Source organism: Chrysemys picta, chromosome 11 (genome assembly GCF_011386835.1).
Source record: "Chrysemys picta bellii isolate R12L10 chromosome 11, ASM1138683v2, whole genome shotgun sequence".
NCBI classification, from domain to species: domain Eukaryota; kingdom Metazoa; phylum Chordata; order Testudines; family Emydidae; genus Chrysemys; species Chrysemys picta.
The window spans coordinates 60,922,661-60,947,369 of record NC_088801.1 but is presented as its reverse complement, the minus strand read 5'-3'; the positions used below and the strand labels follow the sequence as shown (position 1 = coordinate 60,947,369).

At 39.1% G+C, this 24,709-nt stretch overlaps 1 protein-coding gene across 3 annotated transcripts in view; it reads right to left on the bottom strand.

The window, feature by feature from the left end:
* The window catches only part of PARD3B (par-3 family cell polarity regulator beta), a 641,105-nt gene that overhangs the window by 412,066 nt on the left and 204,330 nt on the right, over nucleotides 1-24,709 (bottom strand). For all 3 annotated transcript variants that reach the window (XM_024104030.3, XM_065562102.1, XM_065562103.1), the window contains exon 3: nucleotides 3,698-3,869. In XM_024104030.3, the coding sequence (XP_023959798.2) occupies nucleotides 3,698-3,869 (172 nt within the window). The remainder of the gene's footprint in view (nucleotides 1-3,697; nucleotides 3,870-24,709) is intronic.

Sequence of the window (24,709 nt, the reverse complement as noted above, 5' to 3'; positions counted from 1 at the left end):
AATTAATATTTTCAATATGAGTTTAAAAAGGCAGGTTTTGTTTTAGGGCAACTCAGTGTAGCCAGTGATTCTTGGCAGCCTTGACAGTCTCATGAAGTATATCTGAGTTATGAATTGAAGGGGCAAGTGCCCTGTAGTGTACACAGTATACTGGAGTGCTTTCCATTTCACAAAACAAAGAAAGGCAAGAAATAGGGAGAATGAACTCAGTCCCACCCAACTTTTCTGTTACTGTCCTCTTCCCGCCCAACAGAATGAAAATAACATTGCTACTCTTCTTGAAGAAACAAGGAAATTGGTCATGTGAAAGTATGCAAGATCTTCATATATCTATATATCTGTACCTGAATGAAAAGTAGAAAGTTACCATAGCTAATTACTAGATCATTCCTCTATTGCATAGATAAGACATTAGACTAAGAAAAAGGCCTTCTCCTCAGTGTTAATTGTTTGGTAATCAGGCCTAACAACAAAACCGGTAAGATTAAAGCCCATGACCAAATTGTGACTTATGGAGCTAACTGAAGCAAACAACTCCAGTTCCTGCAGTAAATTTCATTCCTCAATTCCAAAGACTTTAGCAAAGCCCTTCTAGCAATAAGAAACCATTACATACTTACTTGCTTTGTAGTCTGAATTCAGACACTGTCAGCAGCAATACCAGATACCCTGCTTCAGTTCTGCTGTGCGTGTGGTGCAAGTATGTTTGTCTAGGATCAGATGCCAATATTTAACCTCATATTATGGGCATGGCAGATACTTAGACACTGCGGCCTAATTAAAGGCATCACATTTCCCTTCATTTTCTTAAAGGCAACACCAGAAGAGGGTTTTAGCTTTCTAGAACAGTGCATGCAAATACTTCCATGTGTTTCTCCATGCAATAATTTTGATTTAACTTAACAGAAAACTATATAAAATTTGACAATAATCAAGTTATATAATTATCTGTAAACTTCTGAAAAGAGATAAATGCTAAATATTATGAAAACAATTAGATAAAAACCAAGGTTCATATACTTTTTTGAAAAATTTTTGTTAACACACATATGGAAACAATATAGCGTCTGGCATACTTTTAGTTTTAAAGTCAAAAAGGGTTGTTTTTGAAATAAGAATTGGATCATTTTCAAAGTTCAAGTGATTTGCTAACAGAAAACCAAGAATAACTAACTTGGTAAAGGGAAAACTAAAATCGTAGTCTTAGTAGGACTGGTTACTATCTGGAAAGCACTGATCACAAAGGATATGAAATAAGTAATTCTAAGACAAAGTAAAGAGAAAAAAATAACAAAAGAGCTATCTAGTAACATATCTAGTATAAATAAAGACTGATTAGCCAACACTTACGATATAGTTTCTTAAATTTTATATGGATTCCCTCATGGTTGTAAAAGAAATAGTTTAGTAATCTTCTGTTTACTCAGCCCCAAATTCTAGGTATTCTTCTGGGGACATCATTAAAACCTTGTCCATCATATGGACAATATGGTGGACCCAGACTTCTAAAGTATAGATTCTTCAATGAATATTAAAAGCAGACTACACCGCTACCCCTATATAACATGACCCGATATAACACGAATTCAGATAAAACGCGGTAAAGCAGTGCTCCGGGGGGGCGCACTCCGGTGGATCAAAGCAAGTTCAATATAACGCGGTTTCACCTATAACACGGCAAGATTTTTTGGCTCCCGAGGACAGCGTTATATCGAGGTAGAGGTGTATAACTATATATTTTGTCCATTTGAACCACATAGATATAATCCCTATTTAAGTAAATTCAGAGATCTTTTGTACATTTAGAGACTCCTTAAAAGTCTGAGAACTCTGGCACATGCTTAAAGTACACGCCTATCCTGAAAAGTGACTACATAAAAATGGTTATCTTCTTACTCCAGGGATTTGCTCACTATGTATATTCACAGTCATATCTTTCTTCAGTGAAAACACTTTACTACTTTTTGCTGCTGGTAGCCAATGCAGAATCAAGAGGATGCACCATATTCTAATCTAGCTCATACCTCAATAGTATTGATAACTATGTTTTATTTGCATTTTTAATTCAGTTTGCATTTGGATCTAGTATAACGGAGGACAAAAGACAATAGACTTGCATAGACGACAATAAGGGCAAAATTAGCTTTGCAGAATTTTTGTCATCAATGAGATGTAATAGCCAGAAAGAAAACAGGTGGACTTTCAGAACTCATATTGAGTTTGTAGGGCAGACAGTCAGAAAACCCTTCATTTAAATGAAACCAATTTGAAATGCAATCATTGAGACAAATATGGAAGCCCAACATCCTCATTTTTACATAGTCCCTTTTTAGAGGAGACATTTACTTTTATTTCCAGAGAAACATGTGTATAGATTGGAAATTAACTGGGACCATAATTGGCTGATCTTTTTACACTATCTTCATTCTCCTTAATACTCCAGAACATCCTAGCATCATTTCTGTTATGAAAATGAAACTATCTGGTAAATGACATAGTGGTGACCTCCAGCACTGCTAAAATTAAAGGTCTATTGGCATTGCCATTCTGAACAAAAATTCAATTTAGTTGCTTTACATAAGTTTGCATGGAGGCTAAAATATGAAATATAATTCCTTCCCTCTCCCAAGATGTGAATACAGTATTGAGCTAAGACAGGGCATGTGTACTGGCCCATTAAAATATGCTTCAGGGGGATTATCTGAACAGTATTTATTTTTCAAAACACGTTAAGATATCTTTTACATTTCATGCAAGATCTTGTGTGTGTAACATAGAATGTTAACTCATTCAATTAGAGGTCCTTCAGATAGATGAAGCCTTTCCATACATATCAAGAATACAGTTCATAACATTCTGAAATATATGGAAGTTACAGCAAGAATACATCATTTCCCAAGACTACAGGCCCGAAGAAATCCTGCAGAAGGTTGAAATTACAAACACTCTGAATGACCTATTATAATGTAAACCTTAGTCTGGAAGGTTTCATTGACTTCAGTTAAATTGAATGCTTTCCCTGACAGGCACAAACTAGAACAGTAAAGGTTCTGTTCACAGCATTAACTTCCTTTTCAATAAAATGTTGGTGGAATGTTCTTTTTATCAGTCTTTTCCTTTAAAAAAAATGAAATTAAAACATTCAATTTCAAAAGTCATAAGTGGTCTAACTTTAAACCAACAAAGGCACAAACATTTCAGACCCAAGACTGAAATTCTATCCTTAACCCACCCACACGTGCTCAGGAATTTTATCACACACTGGTCAGAGACCCCTATAATACATAGTCACTTTAGGGTAAAGTAAGGCAGGGTAGTAGCCTTACTTCTTACGTTTTGTGTTCTAAGCCACATACTTGGTTTATTAGGGAGATCACTATTAAAATTTTGAAGAGAGATCTCGTAGAAAACAGGAAAACATCCCTTAGTGTCATTAATTTTCTGGATACCTGTCAGGCAGTGCTGCTGCTTTGAGGGCACACCAGAATGGGAGTCACCTTCAATCTGTTTCTGAAAAATTCTGTGTGGCCTCACCACCGCATTATCACCAGTGAAGACAGAAGCAACAAACACACACCAACAGGAAGGATGAAAATAAAGAGGCAAGAGACCAGCAATGTAGAGAGGCTAAGGCACACAACCCTCCTAGATGATGACCAGTAATCATTTTAAAAATTGGAAGACAACGCGCACGTACCCAATTTCAGTGCAGAAGGAGTCACCTCAATCTCACCACCAATCGGCTGAAAGGCAGCCAGCTGGGCAGCCACCTCCATCTCAAAAGGTTCTGGGCTGGGTCTGTCTGTCAAACTGCCACTGATGCTGTCAATCTTATTGTGCAATTCTTGTTCATCGTACACGGCAATCAGCTGTAAAACAAAAGATATTACAGTTTATATTTAAAAGATGGCTGACACTGTTTTTCAGTACAAATATTGCCTTGACGATAGGATAAAAGTATCAAACAGATTTTAAAATGACAGATGATAGAGGCACAGATTCAGGAAAGTACTTAAACGTGTGCTTAAATCCACTGACTTCAATGGGACTTAAGCACGTTCTTAAAGTGGTGACCCGAAAAGAGATGCTTGTTTGAATCAAGGCCACAATGTGGTGTCATTATTAGTTAGCACCTTAGTGTAATGGAAAATTTCTATTAGGATTTTCATTACAAACCTCTATTTAGAGAAATCCATATTTCAGCCATAAAAAATAACTCTTAACTGAAGCACTGCTTCCATACTCTTCTAGGCTAACTTTCAGAGACCAAAATTGGGGGTGGGGGGGAGAGAAATCCAGTTGGCCAAGTTTAAACACTTGGGGGGGAGGGGGTCCCAGAGTACAACGCAGGTACATATAAGTGAGGTATACAAGACTTTTCGTTGTTTTCGGTTTATCTTCTGGTAAATAAAAATGGGACAATAGGTGAATACTGTGATCTTACAATATCCTAAGCTATTTATAAGACAGCATGTTCAAGAATACAAAATATCACTGAATAACCTCTTTTGTTTTTCCAGTTTTAAAATCCCAGTGTCATTTACATCAGAGAGCTTTTGGAGATTAAATTTAAGGCACGTGTCTTTTGATCCATTCTCAGAGTATCCACTGGCATCAAGGGCAGAGGATGTGACTGCAACAATATTAACAACTTCATAATCAGTGCATTTCATTGAGAAAGTTCTCATTCTGTGCTTTAAATGGACATATGTTGTCCACTGAATATCATCTGAAATGGTTTCTGCAGTTTAGGATGTACGTATTTTGTTTTAATACTTAGGATTTATTAAGAGATTGATTTAGTCTATACTTTCTAGAATATTCCAAAAACCAAGCATTAAGGTTCGGGGTTTTTATATATATATACATACATACACACACACACATATACATACATACACACACATATACATACATACATACACACACATATACACACACACACACGCTATATAATATATATCTTTGTATTTTATATATACACAATACAAAGATATAGTGTGTGTGTGTGTATATATATATATATAAAAAAATAACCCGAACCTTAATGCTTGGTTATATATATATATATATATATATATATATATATATATATATATATATATATATATATATATATATGTGTGTGTGTGTGTGTGTGTGTGTGTGTGTGTGTGTGTGTGTGTGTGTGTGTGTGTATGTATGTGTGTGTGTGAGAGAGAGAGAGAGAATACACGTATATAGATATACCTTGAAGATTTGTATCAAAAAGATACACTGAGATAAGTAAAATATTGAAGCAAAGAGACAAACATTTAAAGACACTCGTTTGCCTAAGGGAATAAAGAAGTATACAAGATAAAGGAATGAGAGACAAAATAAAGGAGGGAATAAGAGGAGGAAAAAAACTGAAGTGCTTCTAAGGAAGAAACTGACATTTTTAGGTCTCCCACTCATTTATAATTTGGTTGCTAGAAATGTGTCAGTTCATGTTTACCAATACATATTCCAGCAACACACAAAACACCCTGAATAATTAGGAAGAAAACTTGCTTTCCTTTTTAGACGAAGACTGCTTTCTTTCCAAGACTACGCTTATATTCTTATTACACATAATTTGTTTTGTATTTAACCTAAACTTATTAGAAAAGACTAATTCTAGTAACAGAACTTTTTTTGCAATGCAAGTCATGGTAAAGTACAAGGAAACTCACCATCATAGTATCTGTGCACCTTACCAAATACATACATCCAAATGGGGGAACTAGAGCGAGACATAGGCTAGGTCTACACTACCCGCCTGAATCGGCGGGTAGAAATCGACCTCTCGGGGACAATCGATCCCTGAATCGACGCTCTTACTCCACCAGCGGAGGTGGGAGTAAGCGCCGTCGACAGGAAGCCGCAGAGGTCGATTTTGCCACCGTCCTCACAGCGGGGTAAGTCGGCTGCGATACGTCGAATTCAGCTACGCTATTCTCGTAGCTGAATTTGCGTATCTTAAATCGACTCCCCCCTGTAGTGTAGATGTAGCCATACACATCAAGACGAAGACAAGAGTATTTGTCTTGCTTTTCTTGTTTGTTAAATAACTATTAACAGTAATGTCATGGGAAAGCTATGATAAAAAGGTGTCACACATTTTTTCATGAATGTAGTAAAGACTGTATCATTCATAGTTCAAGGAAGTTCACAGTTGTGGGTTAGCTTCCCAGAAGGCTTAGTCTTCAGCTCTTACCAGTCTCACCTTTCCCATAATAACTTTCCTCCATTCCCAAGGATTGTAGCTGTTACTGAGGGAGAAGGAGAGCCAGATAGCACAGGTCCAATTCACTGAAAGCTTTGAAGATCAACACAGGATTTGAAACTCATTTTGGTATTTGATGGGTAAATAGTGAAGCGAATGGAGCGTGAGTGTGATGTGATGATCAACAGGCACACTGTTCTGTGTTGCACCAGGTGGAGTTTCTCTGTGGTTTCATTCCCCAGTGCATGACAATAGTATAATATCTCTCAATACAACAGCACACATATTACAATAGTATTTTATAATACTACTACTATGTAATGGTACAGCATCTTTCATCTATAGATTTGAAGCATTTTACAGGAGGTGAGGAAAGCATTATTATCCCCATTTTACACATCCGTAAAATGAGAGACAGATTAAATGAAACATTAGCAGTAATCATAATAGTATATTATTGCAATGTACTGAGAAATAAAACCACAGGTAGTGAAGAAATTCCACATGGTATAACATGCAATACACCACCCGCTGACCAACACAGGGTGACAAAAACACATCACTACCATGCTCCATTCACCTCTATTCTATAACAGTCACCACCAATTACGTTATTTGAACTGGACTTAAACTTCCATCTTTTACGCCGTGTAAAAGAGGTGATATTTCATGCACTGAGGATACTAGTAGCTAAAAAATTTAAGATCTTCCTTCATCAATGAAATAAAAACTAATTTATTTATTAAAAACATTTATTCAGAAGAGCTACTTAGGACTCCATTTACAACAGCACCTAGCTTGTAACCATATTAACATTACAAATGCATTACTAATCAATCAAAACATTATAAATATCAACTTCAGCCTCTCAAAAAGGAATGAATACAATTAAGGATATGCAAAATAGCTATTCAAAAATAATGTTAGTAATTGACTTCTCATTTCCAGAATTGAAAATTCTTTAATTGGAGAAGACTACTATCCTCTCACATCAGGAAAGACATGATGGTCTCCAAGCAAGATTTTAAAAAATCCTACATTAATATATATTACCAAATATCCTCATGTTTTCAAATGGTCACTCTGTTAAGTTAAGCTATGTGGATCAGCATACTAATTATTTTAAATACATCAGTGTATCAAAAGATTATTCTATCAATATATACAAACAATCTGCAAAATGTGATCCCATTATTCTATTGATAAAAATTGTCCACTTGGTATATTTGTTAAAAATATTCCATTTTAAAAAAAAAGTGACTTGAGGAAAGAATATACAAGTATTTGTCATTATGGAGTATCTTTAAAAGGCATTTTTGTATAATTAGGACTTCAACTCCACACATCATTGTGACCTCCATTTACATCTAGCACCTTTTAATAATCTATCAGTCACCAAGACAAATAATAAATTATCAGATCTATTGCACTTACTTGTTATTTTGTACACAAAGGATTTTAAGTATGCAAAAACCCACCATAATAGCAACATGGAACAGATATTTTATTACCACTACAGTTGCCAGTAAGTGTGGAAAGCTTATTGTAAAGCAATTTAGTAAAGTCAAATTTTGATTTTGTAAGGGTGTTCTATGTTAAAGGCATATCAAGAGGTACTAAAACTATCAACATTTTATAATTATTCCAATTACATAATTTACAGAAAAAATGTGTGTACAAGTTTAGAGAATATATACCCGAACACAGAGCTACAAACATGCATTCAGCAAACACAGATATAATCTCATATACGAGAAGAAGGGTAAACGACAATAGGAGGAAAATAATGCTATTGAATGAGAGGGACTGAATACAAATCAGTAAAGTGTTGCACCTGAGGGAATCAGTGGCCCACTAAGATGCAGAAAATTGATGGAATGTTTCATTTAAGAGTCACCCAAAGATAAAATGTTCCCTCATCCCTTCTCCCCATAAGAAATGGCATGTTTTCCAAGGGCTATCAGTCTTTTCAAAACTGGCTACATTCTACCCTAATAACCTTCAGCAACTGCATGTTCTCCCCACTTCCAGAGTGTGCATGCATATATAAACATATACATACATATACAGTACATTGTTTAATCATATACACTGTATTTATTAGCATGCAACAATATAAAAAGAAGCAAACTACATAATATGTTCCAATGAAAAATCTGATTAGTTTCAAGTTTTAACCAAGCACAATTAAATCTAAATAGTACCGTGAAGTTTCACAATTTCACAAGGAGAGAAAAACAAATTATCACCTTTGAATGAATGGTGGAACGTTGTAGACTTATTTGAAAGCATTTGTCTATCTGTACCTCAACAGCAACTGGCTTTTTGTATACCGTTTTAAACAAAGACTTCATAAATGATTTCTCTTTTTAAAAAAATGCTTTTGACAACTAGATTAGTGTTGTTAATTTTTTTTTTTTTTAATAAGAGTCTTCATGGGTACAAGAACAGGCATAAAAATATGACTTCACTAATTTCAGCCAACATAAGTGGAACTAAAGAGATACTTCTATTTCCTCTCCAACCCAAAACATTCTTCATCTACATAGTGCCACTTTGGTGTAAACCTCAAAGGAAAATAACAAAACTTGCATGCAATTAAATTCATCAGCTTTCAAGTACTGACAGGTTAAAAATCATTTAAAAAGTAAATGTTTTTACCTATGTTAATAACACATTAGAAGATTAAAAAGGAAGGATTTTTTAAGAAGCAGGGGGATACTTTTCAAAGTTACAAATAGGAGTTAGGTGACCAACTTCCATTAACTTTCAGTTGGAGATGGGTGACTAACTGCACTTTGTGCCTTTGATAATATAACCTCCTCTCCCCCCCTCAAATAGTTTTCACCAGTCATAGTTTGGTTTGGGTTTTTTAAATGCCCTTCACTCAGTTTGGACTGTGAATGCAGACTAGACAGGGTCCTGCTTTATTTACAATCAGCTTTGTTTCAGTTCTGATGATACATGCTTGTGACTGCAAACACTGCAGGAAAAAAAGTTTTTAAAAAACCTTAATTTTTAAACAAACTATAAGTTTCTAATTCCTACTTGACAGTGCTCCTTCATGAACAGTATTTCTCAACATCTTAAGCCTCATAACAAACACATTTCCTAATTCACCAAAGAATTTTCAATCAAGAATCACTCATGTTTCAACAAAAAATTGTTGGTACATAGTAAAGGAATGGTTCAATGGGCTTGCCATTGAACTCTGTGACCTACGTAGAAATGATGGAAGTAAAAGCTGAGGTTTAGTACAGTCTCATACAACTTTGTCACTTTCCTACTTCACAAAAATAAATGAAGGTTACTTAACTGTAACCGGACTTCTTCAAGATGATGTTCTGTATATTAATACTTGTGGGATCAGGGCGCCTACACTGTGAATTTCCGGAACATTCTGAAATGCAGTGTCCATTGGGGCCACTTACCCCTTCCTCCCCCTTACATCCCGGAGTATTCCAAGGATATAACGAGCGGTGGGTAAGGGTCTGAAGCCCAAGCCCCGCAGCAGGAGGGTGGGCATCCAGTAGCTCAGTGCTCCGAGGACCCCACCACAGCCCGTGTGGCTCAGAACTCTGGGCCCCCTGCCCACAGCAGCTGACAGCTCCAAGGCCCCCTCGAAGGTCCCCACCACCCGCTGTGGCTGACTGCTCTATGGCCCCCACTGCCCATGGTGCCTTGGAGCTCCAGGGCCCACCACTGCCTGCAGCAGCTGAGAGCTCCAGGCCTCCCACCCCCCGCCACCGTTGGCAGCTGATGGCTCTGGGGGTCCCTCCCGCCGCAGCTCGGAGCTCTGGGGTCCCCCCCGCTGCCCGCTCTGCCCCTGCACTGAAGCAGAAAATGTCACGAATTCTGTGACCTCCATGACATCATTAAAGATTGGTGATTCTGTCATTCAATATCATGGGTAAGATATTAACTGCCATAAATTTTTGCTTTGCAAACTGCTGGGTCTCCAGCCTTTGAAATGATGGGAGGAGGCTCATTTCAGGGGAAGGAGACCCAGCAGACTATATTTGGCATCTTGATTCCAGATTTCTGGGATTCTTGATTCTGAGTGTTATTCTGAGGTCTAAAAGATCCTATTAAAAAGGCGGTGTCTTTGATCAGTCAAACATACTCCATGAATTGAAACAGATTCTTCATCTATGTAGCATCTGAGTGAGTGGATCTGATAAGATCCTCCTTGACTGTTCTAGATTATTATACTTCGGATAGTTTAAAAAACAAAAAACAAAAACAAACCCACCCAAAAGAGACCCAAAAAACCCACCTTTTTGGATTTCTACCAAGAGACATTTAGTTATTTTTCTATTACAACCACTGCTGCAGATAGAGAGTCTTTCCTCACTTTGAATAACCTTATCTATGACAGAGTTGCTCAGTATATACCTAAAGCTGCTTGGGATAGTACTTTGCTGTGAGAGCTACAGAAATGTGGACTAAACTTGGCATTGTTATTCTTGGGATGTACTGCAAATACTGAAGAATAGGTTCATTTGTCTCATCCTAAGGGTGTCCCCTTCTAGCATAAACTCAGATATTGTAATTTTTTTTGTTTATAAAACTAATAGTCTTCCATTTAAACACTGGTCAGATTGTTCTTTGTACTGTATTTCTATAAAGCCATTCTTGACTTTTTAGAGCTTTATTGCGATATAAGTTGCATTCTTACTGAACAGGTGATCCTGCCTGCATCTCCTTCCTAACTATGTAAGATACCTGGTATCTCCATCTCTTTCAGACCACTACAATATCGGTTTGTCCCTTAGCCTCATTTACATTTAAGGAGGCAGGTGTCATACTTTTCATAGTCAGAGAACTTTGTTGTAAATAAGGATAAGATTGTGTCATGGAGGTCACGGAAGTAATGGATTCTGTGACATACGTGACATTTTCTACTTCAGCCCTGGTGCAGCGCAGGGATGTGCACCTGTCAGCCATCACGGATAGTAGTAGGCCTTGGAGCTCCAAGGCAGCACACGTGGTGGAGGCCACGAAGCCGTAAGCCACCGCGGATGGCAGGAATGCTGGAGGTCCGAGGTAACACAAGGATCCTGGAGCAGTCAGCTGCTGTGGATAGTGGAGGCCTGAGCTCTGAGCCCCTGGAGCTGTGACAGGGGCACCAGAGCTCTGAGCGGCTAAGCTCAGCGATGGGTGCTAGATGCCGTCCCCCCCGCAACAAGGCTCAGGATCTTTCTCCTCAAATACATACCACCACCACCACCACCCCCCGTGGCGGGACTCGGGCTTCAGTCAGCCCCCATGTCAAACCTGCCCTCCCTCCCATTATTTTTAGTAAAATTCACAGACAGATCATGGGCTTCCGTGAATTTTTGTGTATTGTCCGCGACCTGTCCATGACATTTACTAAAAATAACTGTGGCAAAATCTTAACCCGATCAATGAGGATACTGAATTTATTAAGAAATTTCTCGACTCGGCTGGCTAGAACGAACCCCTTTGGTGGTCTGTGTAGTGCATTCCTTCACAATTTACATAGATTTGGATTTTATGAAGAGGAGAAAGCCTTGCTGGTTAGATAAATAGCTCTTAGCTCCAGTACTTATACATGGTGCCACATCTCCTACCAAGATCACAAATCTGGGAATGGAGATCAAGGAGAAAAACCCTTTCCACCTTCTAGATCTACTAGTGCAGATTGCAGGAAGATAAAAAGGAAATTCCCTGGAGGACATGTTCTTCCCCATCTTATGAAATAAGGCATCTGGGAAGTACCAAGACATTGTGGCTCAGGTGTGCCTAGTGTCAAGAAAAGGTGATAGAGTCATAAATGGCTCGGCTGAGACATTAGACACAGCTTGATAGTCAAGCTATCATGTAACTGCACCAGTAAGGAACCTGTCCACTACAAGAAAGTTTGCAGATCTAGAATATATCATGGCTTCAGTGATCACACACCATTTTTATTTAATTTTTAAATTTAAACTTTCCTGGCTTTTTAATGTCTTTCTTTAGAGTTAAGATATTTTACCCTAAGTTATTGACATGTATTTGCAATGTTAAATCTTGTTTAATGATGTTTTGTTTTGCAACGTCTTTAGCTTTTTGTGAAAGCTGCCTAGGTAAAATACAAAAATGCATGCCATATGGAAGCATTCAGTTACATCCAAGTATGTAAACAGATTTACACCCTCTTTTAGGTGAAAGCCATGTTACTCATCATAACTTCTTTGCCTTCTTGTTATATCTGCACCAAAGTATCTTCCAAGGAGCACCTGAAAATTTCTTAAATTCTGAATTCCATTCAGAACCTCTGTATCAGACTCTAAAGACCTCAAGAGTTCTGCAGTGATTAGGATGCTCCATGTAGTGTATTTATGTTTCCAGTGCCTGCTACACCCTTTCGGAGGCTTAGCAATTCTGCTGAAGTCTGATACGCATTTGTTTGGCCAAGTTGCCAATCCATCAGATCCTTTGCAAGTTTGAACATAACGTAAAATTGGCCACACTGGGTCAGACCAATGGTCTATCTAACCCAGCCAGTGCCAGATACTTCAGAGAAAGTGAAAAGAAAAAGGAAATGTATTGAGTGATCCATCACTTGTCATCCAGTCCCAGCTTCTGGCACTCAGAAGTTCAGGAACACAGGATTGTGTCCCTGACCATCTAAACAAATAGCCATTGATGGCTCTATCCTCCATTAACTTAGCTAATTCTATTTTTAACTCAGTTATACTTTTGGCCATTACATCCTCTGGCAATAAGTTCCACAGGTTAACTGTACATTGTGTGAAGGAATTCTTTGTTTGTTTTAAACCTATTCATTTCATTTAGTGACTCCTGGTTCATATGTTATTTATAGGGGTAAATAACACCTCTTTATTCATTTTTTCCATACCATTCATGATTTTAAGATTTCTCCCATATTCTTTCTTTGTCGTCTCTTGTCCAAGCTGGACAGTCCCAGTTTTTTTTAATCTCTCATGTGGAAGCTGTTCCATACCTCTAATTATTTTTGTTCACCTTCTCTGTACTTTTTCCAGTTCTAATATATCTTTTTTGAGATGGGGCAACCAGAACTGCAACATAGTATTCAAGACGTGGGCATACCATGGACGTATACAGTGGCATTACAATTTTTTCTGTCTTATCTATCACTTTCCTAATGGTTCTTAACATTCTGCTAGCTTTTTTGACTGCCACAACACACTGAGCAGATGTTTTCAGAGAACTATCCACAATGATTTCAAGAGCTGTTTCATGAATGGTAACAGCTAATTTAGACCCCATCATTTTGTATATATAATGTGGATTATTTTTTCCACTGGGCATTACTTTGCATTTACCAACACTGAATTTCATCTGTCATTTTGTTGCCCAGTTACCCAGTTTTGTGAAATTCCTTTAAGACTCTTTGCTGTCTGCTTTGGATTTAAGTATCTTGACTAATTTTGCATCATCAGCAAACTTTGCCACCTCACTGTTTACCCCTCTTTCCAGATCATTTATGACTATGTTGAACTGCACTGGTCCCAGTACAAATCCTTGGGAGACCCCTCTATTTACCTCTCTACACTGTAAAAACTGACCATTTATGGCTACACGTTGTTTCCTATATTTCAGTCAGTCACTGATCCTCGAGAGGACCTTCTCTCTTATCTCATGACTACCTACTTTGCTTAAAAGCATTCGGTGAGGGACCTTGTCATTGACTTTCTGAAAGTCCAATTACACTATATCCACTGGATCACCCTTGTCCTCGTGTTTGTGGACATCTTAGTTACATACAGGATCTGTGGAACATTGGTGGGCTTCATGCATTGACAGTACACTCTGACATTTATAATTAACCCCATTAACTTCCTAAATACATACCACCATTTTTTGAAAATGACAAAGGCAGTGTCAATGACAAAGGCAGTGTGTTGCAGAATCTTCAAATCTTCTCAACAAACCAAGTTTAAAGTTTGTCACAATGTGATAAAGTGTTAATTTGTAAAACAGGCAAAATACTCAATGTTTCTAATTCTCATCTCTCAAATCATCTGAGCAATTTCGCTTCAAATCTGGCCAAAGTTTTCATCTTCTGACCCATCGTATTTATGTGCCAGGTGTGCATATCTAATTGATTGATGAGACTGCATTTATTCATTTCAGTCCAATTCTGGCTGTGGTTAGCATGGGTGACAGTAGATTGAGTAGTTAACACTAAGATTTGGGGCAAAATTTAGCTGATGAACTCTTCACGCGTGACTGAATTATAATTTTCTTAAGCCACTTAGCAAGTATTTTAATACAGTTATGCAGATCTATAATAACAATATAGCCATTCCTTTAAGGCTGACTGTAGGCTGCTTTCCTGACATATATAAATGTTCATGCTAAAATGTCAAGGATTTATAATTATGATGGCAGATGCATAAAATACATAAAGCAAGACTTATTAGTGTTGATTGAAGTAAATATCCCAAAGAACCTTTTTCCTTTCTTGTGTAAGAAAATTCACATTCAATGTTATTTGTAGGCTGTCATACTCATTATGTTTTCATGTGATACTGCTTCTGAGTTTTGCTCGATAAGAAATGCCCTTTGTTTTCATTTTTCATCTGTCCCAGTAAAAACAAACAGAGGAAACACTATTAAATTCAAGATGGATTGTTTGCTTTCTGATTTACCTTCAAACTGATTACTGTCACATATGAGGACTTTATAGACGACTGGCTGGTTTTGGAGAACACCTTTTAAAGTCACACTGAGATACACCATAAAAATCAGATTGTAAGATCTTTATTAGATATAATACGTATGATTGTCAAATGGTTGCCATAAAATATGCAACTTTTATTGCACTATGATGTCTGAGATACATCACTATATCTTTATTGGGATTGCCAACTCTCAATTCTCTAAAGAATTTCAAAGTAGTAGAAACACAAAAGTGAACATTCTAAAGGAAGCGGACTGAATGGTATTTGGAGAGAGCATAATTCCATTTAATACATCAGAGAGAGAATATGAACTGTATGTGCCTTTTACAGCATGTGTTCTGATTTTTCAAACCACAGCAAGCTAACTGTAAGCACCTGGTTGCTCTCAGATATAGTAAATCTGCATACCAAATCCAAATTTGGCCTTATGTACAGTGCTAGTTATTTTTCTGTAACTGAAATACCCGTTTTTTCATCCTACATATGACCCTTTCTCTTTGCTTCCTCCAAGCCTGTGCAGGTTTTACACAGCTATTTACTTGGCCTTTTTAGTTAATAAAATATTTATGATACAGAACAGCAAAAAATTGCCATGCTTCTCTGTAAACTAATCAATTAAGCTTTTATAATTTTACTGTTTAATTTTCTTTACAGATTCCAACCCCATTTTTGTAAAAGTCATTAATTTTGGTTGGTTATTTTCATAAAACCAGAGCAAAAATCTCTTTAAATACAAGCTAGATGCTATTAAAATAAAGAGGGACTGACGTGGCCTGGAGGAACTTCTAGCAGTCTATTCTCTCCCCCCTGCACCATATGAATCTTCAAGTATTACACCAGGTGTGACAATATGGTCTGTCCTTAAGCCACATTTGTCATCCTTGGTATGTAATATAGATGTTAATTTTATTTTCAAGGTTGACTGAAATAAGATTTTGGTGGTGGTGTTTTTTTGTTAGCTGATGCCAGGGTTTAGTGTGTGGGGGTGGGGGTAAGAGGGTGGAAATGGAGATAAGGAGGCTTGAGGGGTAGAAAGAAAAGAAAAAGAAATGCAAACAATACTTTAACTGGCCAAGCCTAGGAGAAAATGTAAAACCATCTGTACAGCACAACGTGCATGACAACTTTCATTAGTACATGCAGACTTGATAAATCTTGGGATGCTGCCAACTCATCACGGAGCTCTAGCACTATTCCTGTTCATGCAGAAAAACATTCGTTATTTACAGCTGCCACAACTATTAGTCTTACTGATGTTTGGTTTAGCAAGTCTGTACCATTTGCCCAGCTTCCAACAGTTTATACATAACTGAGAGTCATTATGACGTGGACAAGGTTGTATCCAATAGTAAGATGATGTTACAAATCTTTGAGGGCCCTCCAACACTAAAAGATATTCTGGGGGGCTCCTGGTCTGTTATAAAAACTATACACACTTTTGAAACAAGAAAACACTTCCTATGGTCTTATGTGCACTGTGAGTGACCTAGTCTCATACTAGGAATAACCCTAAAGTCTTATCCCTTATGAGCACACTAAATGTGACCTTGTCTCAGGCAGGCATGACCCTAAAGAAACCCTCTAATAATTCCTTGAATACATTCTTCATGAAGATGAAATTCATAAGAGGAAAAAAGTGAACAGGAATTGCACAAAAATCTTCAGAACTGGTTTAAGTAATTGGTCTGTTCATAAGATTCATATTACCACATAAATTAATAATTGACTGCATATTCAATTACTGACCCACACAGCTGACTTGTGTTTATATATAATCTATTTTCTTTCTAAAGGCAAAGATTAAAAAAAGAGATATCCATATGTCTAGAATGGGTGAAAAAGAACATTTCTATAAAGCTATGTTCCTCTTAGGAGAAGATCAATAAAATGCAAAATCATGCAACATTTAGTAACTTAATTTAGAAGAATTGTGATCCTCAACATTACATTTTTAGAAATATTAGTTCTCAAACAAACTATCAAAAGGAGAGACTTGAAAAACTATTTTGACTCAACATCTTAATGCAGCGTTATTGTGAAAACAATGAAACTAAAAGTAACATTTCCAGAGATAAAGTCACAGCTCTAGCAATAATAATAAAAAAAAAAACCCTTCAGTGACAATTACTCACTTCAGCAATCAGTTCGTAGCAGACATCCTACTGCTGCTTTGCTTATTATAGTCCTTAAAAGAATGGTCTACATGCTGCAAATTTCAGTCCGTTTTCTTTCCTAGCATTAGCTTCCTACAGTATAATTTCATAGTTAAATTTCACAGTTTCTTAGTAAACAACTAGAACGCTGACATCACACCCAAAACTCATAAGGATATTAAGTACAATATTTTTAGCTGCTGTAATTCACAGTGAATTCAGACTACTACTGCTGATGGAGAACTATATGTAAAGTTAGAGAGAGGTGTGCGTGTGCATACATATTGTACGTGCATATGCACACATACATGCTGTTAGATTTGTGAATGAGCAGGGCTTCAAGAATGCACCACTTCTTCTGTTTACTGCAAGTGATATAGCACTTGCATTTCATATTCAGAGCGTGCACATCTCCTTTCCAAACAGAATACATATGATGAATAACGAATATTCAGAAGACTGCTGTATTAGGAATACTTTTATCCCAAATGAAATGCAGGATTCAAAACATAACACTAGAATTTCTTTCTTAAATTGTGCTGTAATTGCCCTTCTTCCCTAGATTCTCGAATTGCCCTAAATGTCAGGCTGTGTTTCAGAGTACCTTTACTTCAAGTGTTTCGCTGAATACTTCAGACTCATACCCATTTTTTGTTTCACTTAGTTATAAAAAGTAGAGCATTGTAATTCTGTACATCTCCAGTATGAACAAAGGTTAAAACTATTCTTACTGTAAATCTACATGAAAAAGTTAGAGAACATCTTCCTCAGTTAAAACTAGGAAGGCAGCAAAACAAAGGGAAACAATCCTGTTGGATGCACACTTTTACCAGTGAACTGAACATACGGAACACCTACTAATTAAATCAAGCTAAAATGCCTAATATTTAGGCAATAAAATTGTTCAAAAGTACATTTGGCGAAAAAATCCACATTCCAGAATAATATTATTTGATAAAATATCAGTCTGACTGACCAGTAAGACCTCATATCATTGTAAAACTTTTGCATGTTTAGGAAATAATTTACTTTTGATCAAATTAGCTCAAGTTCTCTGCAAAACAAGGATTCACCTTGGGAACAATCGCATTTGACTGGTCAGTGCACATATAATAAATTTAAAATGTAGTTTTCTTCAAGGGAAAATTGCTGGCCATTTATTTTAAGAACTTATTCATAAAACATAGACAGAACTTTTTGCATTCCCATGCACAAAAATGAATTGTGAACTAGACTCCAATATTCTATGGTTCCAAAGTTAAACAAACTCTACCATGTTCCTCGAGGGTGATAAACACTTTTGGCCAAAGAAGAATTTTCTGGCTCCTGAAATTATATGGATTTGATAATATTTTAAAATTGTCACTATAACTTAAGACTAGTGCTCCCACTTTCTCGTTTGTCTAGATTCTTCATGTTGAGAAGCATTTATGCATGTAAATAGCTCTACTGTAAACCATTCAAGTCAATGGGTCTTCTCACGTAAGTGCCGCTCAAGGCGAGTAACGGTTGCACAATCAGATCCCTAATTACTTCAACATGTTACAAAATCTTTATTTCATTTAAGACAACAGATATCATATTCCGAAAAATAAATATTAATAATAGACAAGACAGGAGATTTCAGTGGTTGCAGATGTATTCATTATAGTTAAGCCTGCGAGTCTTTCATGGAGGTCATGGAAGTCTCAGATTCCGTGACTTTCCTGGACCTCTGTGACTTCCACTGCAGCAGCAGCTGACCCCAGGGCTGCCTGAGCAGCCGGGCATGGCCCTGGGGCCAGCCACTGCTCTGGCAGCCCCGGGGCCAGCTGCACCGGCCACTGCTCAGGCAGCCCCAGGCAGCTGCCCCTCCCAGGAGCAGTGGTGGGGCCTTGGGCCGCCCCCCACTGCCCAGAGCAGCAGCATCTGCCTTCCCCAGCACATAAGATTAGTTAGGGGTATTTTTAGTAAAAGTCATGGACAGGTCACTGGCCATGACTTTTTGTTGCCTGTGACCTCTCCATGCCTTTTACTATAAATACCCATGACTAAATCGTAGCCTTAATCATAGTACAAGAGGGCACCAATAAAAACTGATCTGCTACTTCACAGTGCATTGTACTACATTATCTCCTATTCCAAGTATAAGAAGTCAATGGAGATACCTAGTATGATAAGTTCACCTACTATAGTTCTGTCAGCAATACAGCACCTCTAGTGGATCAAAATATTACAGTGGTAGAGATTCAGCCATAGAACTAATGATGTTTTTAAAGGATAAAAGAACATACACCTGTACCCCAATATAACGCTGTCCTCGGGAGACAAAAAAATCTTACCGTGTTATAGGTGAAACTGTGTTATATCGAACTTGCTTTGATCCGCCAGAGTGCGCAGCCCCGCCCCTCTGGAGCGCTGCTTTACCGCGTTATATCCGAATTCATGTTATATCGGGGTAGAGGTGCATCTTAAAAACTATATTCCAGCACATTACGTAGAAAGGCTTCAAATTATCAAATACATTCTATGATTAACAAAACAGTGCATTAAGGGCATGTCTACACCACAAACTTTTGCCAACACAAGTTACATCAGCATAAAGCCACCGCAGTTAGGTTTGTGCACATGCATACTTGGTGTCTCGCATCAGCAATGCGCATATTCACCAGGAGTGCTTGTTTCCATGCACAGTGTAATGCACCATGATAGGTGTCCCAGTGTGCAACTTGTAACCATCCACGCACAGTGTCTTTTGGGAAGTTTTGGCAAGGCATGGTGGGGCAGAAACAAGTCGCACAGAGGTGACTGGGAACAAGTGGTCAAATTCCCATCATGCAACTTTCTCCACCCCACAATGCCTTCTCTATAATATGTGCACCTATTTTGAAAATCCCATGAACCTGCCCAGGACTTGTCACTATCTGCCATCTGTGACAGAAGCATGGACCCTGCACAGTTCTGCACTGTTGTCATAAGCATTGAAAGCACAAGACACATGATACTCCAGTATCTGCAGAGACACAAGAAGAGCTGTGCAGAAAATCACGATTTTGTAAAGGACAGAGTGCCATGGGACACAGTGAAAACTAATTCAAAGTTGTTGGTGTCGTTTATGAAGCAGCTGCAACTGGTAAAGCGCCACTCCTGGGACCGAGAAATGAGCACTGACTGTTAAGATTGCATCATAATGCAGGTTTGGGATGATGAGCAGTAGCTGCAGAACTTTCAGATGTGCAAGGTCACATTTCTGGATCAGTGTGCCGAGTTCACCCCAGCCCTCCAGTGCATGGACACCAAAATGAGGACTGCTCTGACAGTGGAGAAGCGAGTGGCGATCATATTGTGGAAACTTGCAACACCAGATTGCTACTAGTCAGTAGGAAATCATTCTGGAATTCGAAATTCCACAGTGAGAGCCATTGTCATGCAAGTGTGCAGGGCCTTTAATCATTTCCCGAAGCACAGGACTGCGACTCTCAGCAACGTGAAGGACATAATAATGGATTTTCAGCAATGGGGTTCCTGAACCGCGGGGGAGCAAGAGACAGCAAGCATATCCCTATTTTGGCACCAGACACCTTGCCAGAGTACATCAACAGAAAGAGCTATATTTCTATAGTTATAAAACCCTGGTGGATCACTGGGGACTCTCTAAGAACACAGGACTTTTCAGAAAGCTGCAAGCAGGGCCTCTCTCCCCCAACCGGCAGATGACCACTGGCAATGTTGAAATGCCAATAGCGATCCAAGGGGATGCAGCATCTCCCTTACTCCCCTGGGCTCATGAAGCTGTACGCTGGCCACCTCGACAGCACCAAGAAAAGACTCAACTACCATCTCAGTAGGTGCAGAATGGCAGTTGAATGTGTTTTTGGTAGACTGAAAGGGTGCTGGTGTGTCCTGCATACTATCTGTGAGACAAAGAGGGAAAAGTTGCTGCCAGGTTGGAGGTGGAATGGCTGTCTGCTGTGTTTGAACAGCCAGATATAAGGGCGATCAGAAGAGCTCAATGAGGAGTTATAGGGCTCAGGGAGACTTTTCACAGTGAGCTTAAGTAACATGTGGTATACAGTGCTCTACCTGCTCCTGCACTTTGGGGGTGGGGGGCAGTTTGGAGTTGGGTGGTGCTTGGTGCACATCTACGAATAAAAGTGACAATGCACCTATTCCTTTTGTGGTGCTTCTTGTACACGTATGATTATTACACCGTGTTTGTCACTGATCTTATGAGTTGTGTTAAAGTGTCACAATTAAGAGGATGCTTTCAATAACACCAGCCATTCTGCAGCATATGTGGGGAACTATTAAAGAGGAATTGTTTTCCAAATAACAGAGTATTACTGAGCAACAAAAACACTCCAAAAATTCCATGCAAGTTAAAAGCAAATACATTAAAACCTTAATAAATATATGAAACAGAGCTTAAAGAAAGAGAAGGAACATTCATGTGCATTTTAGCTACACATACAGCAACCATGGCTCTCACAGGTCAGATGTGTATGTAAATGTGAAGCTGTGGTTGTTTTTCATGTCCCCTGGAGTGGAGTGGTAGGAACAGTCCCTGATGCCACTTGGGGGCGGGGGGAGGGGCGGAGGGACGTACTATACTGGAATTCTGCATGAATTGCATAGGGAGGTGAGTCTGGGATTTTTGAACCTGTAGGTACACAAGTCTGCAGCATCTGTTTCTGCTGCCGTAGAAGCCCCATTATGTCCTGGTACATCTTCTCTGACTCCTTGGCCTCTTTCCTTCTCCATAAAATCTGTAATGTTCATCCTCCAGGCCCTCTGTTCATGGTCTGATGCAGCACAAGCTGGCAGGATCTCACTGAACACGTCACCCCGAGTCATCTCCATTCTCATCCTTATCTGGCTCAGGTGTTCCATGGGTGGGGGGGAAAGAAATGGGGGAGGGGGAGAGGAGAAACCCCTCAAGGCCACAACAGCAGCAATTACAGATAACGCACAGAGGTACCGTTGTCAGTACAGTCACAACAGAAAGCGGAAGTTAAGTTTCAGAACTCCCTTCTCTTGCTCCCCTGATGTTTTACAGAGGACATGTTGAAACTTCTGCTTTAGAGTGCTTCTGCACAGTGCCACTCACGGCTCCAGCCATGGTGAATATAGCCCACCAGGAAGAGGAGGGAATTGCTCAGTTGCATGAAACTATGAGTATAGGGCAATGGCAGTGAATAATGGCACGATTTTTGACAGGTGGTGGTGATTTTAGATCTCTCACTCCTGAGGGTAACAAAGGCAGAGAGAGCACAGCTGCTACAGACGTCCCTAAGCCGTCCCAGGCCCGCACGCTGCTGTTACTGCAATGGTGCCTGCCCAAGTTATCGTCAACTGGTATAGGAAAGCGTCCTCCCATGGAGGAAGAAATAAGGCTGCCATCCCTAGAAACCTTCAGGAGAGGATTGCAGAGTACCTCCATGAAAGTTTCACTGAGCTCTCTCAGGAAGATTCAAGCGATATCCCAGTGTAGATGAACAAATTACCCTGCACGCCCTCCCCACCTAACTGAACACAGGAATGAAAAACAGATAACTCTGCCTCTCTTTGTTGTACTGCTCTCTCTTCTACTATGAGTAAATTAATGAAAAGACGATACCTGTGTCCTGCGACATTGGGGGTGCCACCACCAGAATGAGAAATAAATATACACACTCACCCAAGGTTGCTGTCCCTGCATCAGGCTTACCTATGCTCGCCTGCTGAGACTGACTGGACTGCAGTGGAGTCTCAAATAGGTTCTGGCTCATGGCATTGCTGCACCCGCCTTCTCCCTGGTTGCATGTTCCTCATCCTTCCTCACACCAGGGGTCAGTGACTTGAGCTTCTCCGAGGTATCCACAGCGGTGCATGGGGTGGTGCTGGTGTTCCCGCCAATTATGGCATACATCTCTTTGTAAAAGCAGAGGTCTGTGGCTCGGCACTGGATAGACTACTGGACTCCCTGGCCTTCTGGTATGCCTGCCGCAGTTCCTTTGCTTTCACGCGGCACTGCTGCTGATCCCTCTCATCTTCTCCTGCATCCTCCATGCAATCTGCTTGGAGATGGCCATGTTTCTACAGCTGGTCCATAGCTATGCTTGCACAGCCTCTTCTCCCTACAGGACCAGGAGATCCAATATCTCCTGTCTACAACAAACTGGAGCATGTCGGGAGTATGTAACCAGAATGGTCACCTGGGCAGTTGTGCACAACAGTGGAGACCTCGTAGGTGGACAATTAGAAAAAAATGCATTTCAAAAATTCTCGGGGCTTTAAAGGGTGGGGAGGCCTTCCAGTTGCCATAATCCCTGGGCAATGGAGTTCACAATTGTGACCAGAGCAGTCAGTATCAGGCATCGTGGGACAGCTGTTGTAAGACTATTAGGGCTGACACAGGTAACAGTGTCTACATTCGCACTGCATCAACCTCAACAGATCAACCAAGGCTCACTGCTGCTTATGGAGGTGGTATGACTATGTTGGCGGTATGACTATGTCGGCATATTGCAGTGCTTACATCAGTGGGAGACAAATTTTAAGTGTAGACACATGCACAACTTAATTGATGCAAGACTGCTTACATTGATCTAACTTTGTAGTGTAGACCAGGTGTAAGAACCTGACTGTAACGCATAGCCAGAAAGGTTAAGCATCCCATCCTGCAGGATAAAGGACTCATATTCAACCCTTAAAGGCACAGGGGTAGATAATGTTCGTGTTTTTGTGTATATACATATATATTGGTAGAGGTCAACAATGTAATCAAACAGTCCCTTGTCTATGCTGTATTCTGTTAATTCAGAGACCAAAGGGACATCTTAACATTTAAATGAACTGTACACATAGGATATCACTGTATTCATCTCTCTTTGAAATGTACAGCAAATCATCTGTGCATGGTAGAAAAACAGGCAATTCCCTTATGTTACTCTGTCTCGATAATTACCAGTGATGCTTAGAAAATGGGTCCATGTCAAAGTCCCCATGAGTGCCTATTGTTTGCCGAAGGACTCCAAGCTGTCACAAGAGGGCCTGAAACTGTATAAAAGACCTTTGGTCCCAATCCTTTTTTTAATCTCAGATCTGCTTGAGGCTTCATGCAGGGGAAGCCTAAACCATAAGGACTGAGATCCCAGTCCTGACTGGACCATCCTGAATATAAACATTGGACTATAACCTATGAACTATTTCTGAAAGAACTCTTTGCAACTACAAAGCTCACCATCTCTGTTATGAATCTGAATCTCAAGAACTGTACTCATGTCTGTATGTATACTGATCTTTTAACCAATGCTCTCTAAAATAAAATTTATTAAAAAAGAAAAGATAGTTAATAAGAATTGGCTGTAAGCATGCATTTGGGTAAGATCTGTAATATTCATTAACCTGGGAGGTAATGTGTCTGATCCTTTGGAATTGGTAGAACTTTTTTATATGATGAATAAGATTTTCAGTAATCCTCATCATATTTGACTTGGGTGTCTGGGTAGAAGCCTGAGGCTGGGTTGCTTTAAGAGAACCGAGTTGTTGGCTTCTGGGTAACCAGTAAGGTATTATAGAAGCTGTTTCATGCCTGCTTAGTAAATCTAAGTCCTGGAATATCCACCAGCTTTGGGGATTGTCTGCCTCATTCTTTGCAGTTCACCCTAATTGAGTGACCTCAGCTGGCTCTCCTG